This window comes from Sinocyclocheilus grahami, unplaced genomic scaffold (assembly GCF_001515645.1).
Source record: "Sinocyclocheilus grahami isolate Dianchi unplaced genomic scaffold, SAMN03320097.WGS_v1.1 scaffold1250.1, whole genome shotgun sequence".
In the NCBI taxonomy this organism is placed as follows: domain Eukaryota; kingdom Metazoa; phylum Chordata; class Actinopteri; order Cypriniformes; family Cyprinidae; genus Sinocyclocheilus; species Sinocyclocheilus grahami.
The window spans coordinates 192,089-197,088 of record NW_015506429.1 but is presented as its reverse complement, the minus strand read 5'-3'; the positions used below and the strand labels follow the sequence as shown (position 1 = coordinate 197,088).

Sequence of the window (5,000 nt, the reverse complement as noted above, 5' to 3'; positions counted from 1 at the left end):
GAGCCTGGGAGAAGCTGTCCGGTCACACGCTCACCGAGCCCACAAGCCCCAGAATTCCCATCCGGCACGGACAACAAAGTCCAGCAGCACACGGCGTATAAGTCGTCTGACCTGTACTACAGCGACACAGCACTGTACTGTCCCTCTGATGAGCGGCGGCGCGACCGCTGGACGGAGAGACGACAGAGTGAGGATCAGAGCGGACGGATCCGAAGACACACGTCCACCGGCGGCAACCTAGACGATGAGAGCTTCCCTCTGCATGAAGACCCTTTCCGTGGGTTCGTCCTCAGATCTCTTCCAACCTCCAGCTGCAGCACGGCTTCAGACGAGAAGCTTCACGTTTCGTCTTTGTGCACAGACTGGCGCGATGGAGACTATGAGCGCAAGAACTTGTCCTCGTATGGAAAGGAACTTCCAGGTTTTCCCAAGTCAAGCAGCTCCCAGCATGTGGGCTCACAGAACGGCCGATCCAGAGACAGACGTGTCCTCGTCCCTGCGGACCCGACGGATGGCTGGTGGCAGATGAGCATGGAGGACATCAGCAGATTCTCGCCCTTCGGTTTCCCAGAGCACCACTTCAAGATCAAACCGGGTCCTCTTTACAGCAGCTTCCAGGATGGAGACAAAGTCTTCCACAGCCGCGTGCCGGATCCACGATTCCCCGCATCGGCGGGATCGAGTCCTGCGCTGAACCCAAAGACGAGTCTGAATGCACTGAAGGCCGAGAGAGGACTGATGTTGCGCTCAAAGGGTTCGACAAGCAGCTTTTTCATAACTGGAAACGCCGAAGACGAGGAGAGCACAACTAAAGACGCTTTACAGAGAGATCACGCTGATGAAAGCCCCGGCAGTTCAGCGGAGTCACTAAACCAGGGTCTGGACGTCCAGAAATACAAAGATCTTCAAAACCCTGGAGCTCAGAAAATTACGCCACAGCATCAAAAGTTTGGAAACGCTGGACTCAGTCGCAAAGACAGTCTGACTAAAGCTCAGCTTTATGGAACGCTGCTTAACTAACAGTCAGTAAAATGTACTGCAGTAAAATAAAGAACAATATGTGACCATGTTTGCAAACCATTTGGCTGTTGTGTTTGTCTGGAGGGACTTGATTTAGTCATGTTGAGATTCACTGGATAGTGGAACGAGTCTTTTCATGACCAATGGCTGATTTTACACATTTAATTCATCAAGTCAAATCTGAATAATTATCTCTGTAAACAAAAACAGAAATCAACAGCCATAAACGTCATCATACAGTTTGTTCTTTTACTAAGGCAGCTCCTGTGTTTAAAAACTATCTGATTGTAAATATGTTAATATTTCATCTTTAGGACTAGAGCAGATCATTATTCAGATGTATTTACGGCAGAGTTTTTCTAATAGTCAAAGTTTGTCAGTGATATTGAAAAACACTTGTTTTCAACCTAACATTGTTTTTATCTTCAAGGTACACCGACAGCCCCACAACATTACTGCTCTAGAGGAGATCTGGATGGAGGAATGGGCCAAAATACCAGCAACAGTGTGTGACAACCTTGTGAAGACTTACAGAAAACGTTTGACCTCTGTCATTGCCAACAAAGGGTATATTATAACAAAGTATTGAGATGAAATTTTGTTATTGACCAAATACTTATTTTCCACCATAATTTGCAAATAAATTCTTTAAAAATCCTACAATGTGATTTTCTGGATTTTTTTTCTCATTTTGTCTCTCATAGTTGAGGTATACCTATGATGAAAATTACAGGCCTCTCTCATCTTTTTAAGTGGGAGAACTTGCACAATTGGTGGCTGACTAAATACTTTTTTGCCCCACTGTACATACAGTATGTAAATGAGGTTCATTTATACTTTATATTAATATATAGACCAAAAGTGAGTGATGAGCTGAACTCGTTATTACAGTTAGGTCCATATATATTTGGACACAGGCACAATTTTTATTATTTTAGCTGTTGGCCAAAACATATTCAAGTTACAGTTATATAATAAAGCTCACACTGAGCTTTAATTTGAGTATAATTTAATTTGAGGGTATTCACATCACAACTGGAGGAAAAGTTAAGGAATTACAGCTCTTTAATATGTACCTCCCCACTTTTTCAAGGGATCATAAGTAATTGGACGATTGACTCAAAAGCTGTTTCATGGACAGGCGTGGGTTAGTGCTTTGTTATTTCCACATCAGTAAAGCAGGTAAAAGGTCTGGAGCTGATTCTAAGTGTGTCATCTGCATTTGGAAGCTGTTGCTGTGAACCACATCATGCGGTCAAAGGAGCTCTGCATACTAGTTAAACAGACGATTGTTTGGCTTCAAAACGGAAACAAATCCATCAGAGAGATAGCAGGAACATTAGGAGCGGCCAAATCAATCTCTCTCTCACACACACACACAGACACACACACACACAGCTGTATGGCGTTTAGACAGAAGTGCTGTATTAGAAATATCTGCTCTGAGAGGAAAGATCTTTGACTTTCTTCCAGCTGATGGAAATAAAATCACATTAGAAAACTGCTGGTGCCTAATAGATGCTCTTCCACAGCAGCTGAACCCATATCATCTCTAAAACATGAATAAGATTGTGTTGTAATGACAGGATATATTTCTGTTAAAGCATATACTGTAGCAGTTTCAGAAAAAATCTCAATTGACCCCAAAACATTGACTCTTATGACTGGTTTTGTGGTCCAGGGTCACAATTAATTTAACTTACACTGGATAATTCTCCTTGAAATCTCAAAAAATTCAGAGCCCGTGGGGTTCATGATGAATGATGGGATACACTTGGCCTCAAACAGCGCTCTGATCCGCTTTTAGAAACGGTTTCTCTCCTGTGCTTTAGTGTGCGTTAAGAGCACTGAACCTCGGTGTTTCACACTCTCTGAAGTGTCCAAGAGCACAAGTGTGTGTATTGAGACAAGCCCAGTGAGGACCGTGAAATATCTATAAATACCCAATTAAAACCATTTTAGAAATCTGGTTTACTTTGAGCAGAGAAATGAGAAAATGCTTCTGCTGGAACATTTCTAAATAAAGTCAGTTTTTCATTGTAGAAGCTCCAGGAGAGAAAAAGAGCATCCTCCAGTGAAACGATTTAAACATCAGCTCATCGTGATGAAGCAATAAACTGTGATTTACTGTGATACAGCCATGATTTCATCTCATGCTGCCAGAGTTTTGACACGCATGAGCATGTGTGGCGTCACTAGACTCATAAAGCGTAAACCTTACATGCATTCATGTTAATGCAGAAGTATGTATGCTCATTCAGACAGATGTGATTGTCGACAGCTAAAGTAACGGTGGTTGTGTGCGTTTTCCTCTTTCTACCTCACTAAAGGAGAAACGAATTCTAGACGCATGTCTCTATATTTTTGCTGTATTTTTCTTTACTAAATAAATCTGAACGATGGAACTGTTTTGATGTCATTCTCATTTCTTAGCGTGAATTGATGAGTATATTTAAATACAATACGTTATAATGAAAAATGTATAAAATATACACTACCAGTCAAGTCTCTTCTGCTCACCAAGCCTGTATTTATTTGATCCAAAACACAGCGAAAGCAGTAAAAATAATGAAATATTTTTGATCAAAATGATGATAAGACATTTATCTGAAATAGAAATCTTTTGTAACATTATAAATGCTGTTCTTCTGAACTTTCTATTCATCAAAGAAACCTGAAAAAAATCTACTCAGCTGTGTTCAGCATTGATAATAATCAGAAATGTTTCTCGAGCAGCAGATCAGCATATTATACTGATTTCTGAAGATCATGTGACACTGAAGACTGGAGGAATGATGCTGAAAATACAGCTGCACATCACAGAAATACATTACAGTTTAACAGAGATTCACACAGAAAACAGCTGTTTTAAATAGTATTAATATTTTACTGTTTTTGCTGTACTTTGGATCAAATAAATGCAGGCTTGGTGAGCAGATGAGACTTCTTTAAAAAATATTAAAAATAAAACTTTTGACTGGTAGTGTATAGAAAAATATAATGACGTTACACATCTTATCCGTTTTATTAAGGACACACAAAAAAACAAGTATAAAAGTAAACAAACAAGAAACCATGTAACATTCAGTGGATTTTACAGTTTAACATCATATATTGATTTGATTTGATTACCCATAAGCCTCACTGAGGACAAGCTTCAAACTGAATCAGAGTTTGGTGTCCATCGTTATCAAACACTGAGCGATCAGCTGATCAGCTCCAGACCTTGATCTCTCCCGTCCAATCACACGTGGCCGTGACGGCGGGAATGATGGGATGCAGCGCGGCGCAGACGCAGGCGTGTTGGTGAGCGTGAAGCGTGCTCAGGCTGCGTGAGCTCTGGAAGTCATAGAAGTGCACAGAACCCGTAGAACTGCCAGAGACCAGAACGCTTCCGTCCGCAGAGAACCCACAATGCACTGCAAAACCCTCCACCTGCAAACCACAACAACATCACAATTATTAAATCAGTCGCACCATCTTCTCTGGAACTGCAGCTGGAGTTAAAGGGGTCATGACATGGAGTTTTTTAAAACCATTTTAACATGTTCCTAGAGGTTTACTTATAATGTTAAAGTTTTTCACACACACACAAAAAAACTAAATATGTGGAAAAATGACCCTCATTCTGAACCGACCAGTTTCAAGGGGCGTGTCCTTTAAGGCTTCTCAGTAATCAGCAGCTGTTGTGATTGGCTAACATCATTTCATAGGAAACAGTATCAACGCCCCTCACTATTGCATGTTTTGACAACATAATCAAAAATAAAACGGTCATTTCCAGACAAAGCATTGTGAAATCATGTACTTATGGTTTGTGATTAGGTGTGCTCCGATCACAGATCACAGAAAGCAGTATCTGCCGATCTGATCACCGATACCCATCTTTTTAAAGCCTTCTTTTTATCATGTAACATGAACACACTGCCGGACTGGATTAGCTCCAACCCTGATCAAACTCAGCTACCTGTGATTTTCTA

The 5,000-nt window shown here is 41.1% G+C and overlaps 2 protein-coding genes across 2 annotated transcripts in view; one reads left to right on the top strand and one right to left on the bottom strand.

Annotated features, from left to right (window-relative positions):
* The window catches only part of LOC107568492 (brain-enriched guanylate kinase-associated protein), a 6,750-nt gene extending 5,730 nt beyond the window's left edge, over window positions 1-1,020 (top strand). The window contains exon 3 of the mRNA XM_016254458.1: window positions 1-1,020. This exon is cut by the window's left edge and continues 126 nt beyond it. Coding sequence (XP_016109944.1) covers window positions 1-1,020 — 1,020 coding nt within the window.
* A 2,996-nt stretch (window positions 1,021-4,016) lies between these two features.
* wdr25 (WD repeat domain 25) overlaps window positions 4,017-5,000 on the bottom strand; it is a 3,909-nt gene continuing 2,925 nt past the window's right edge. Inside the window, exon 4 of the mRNA XM_016254461.1 lies at window positions 4,017-4,455. Coding sequence (XP_016109947.1) covers window positions 4,234-4,455 — 222 coding nt within the window. The 3' untranslated portion in view covers window positions 4,017-4,233. The remainder of the gene's footprint in view (window positions 4,456-5,000) is intronic.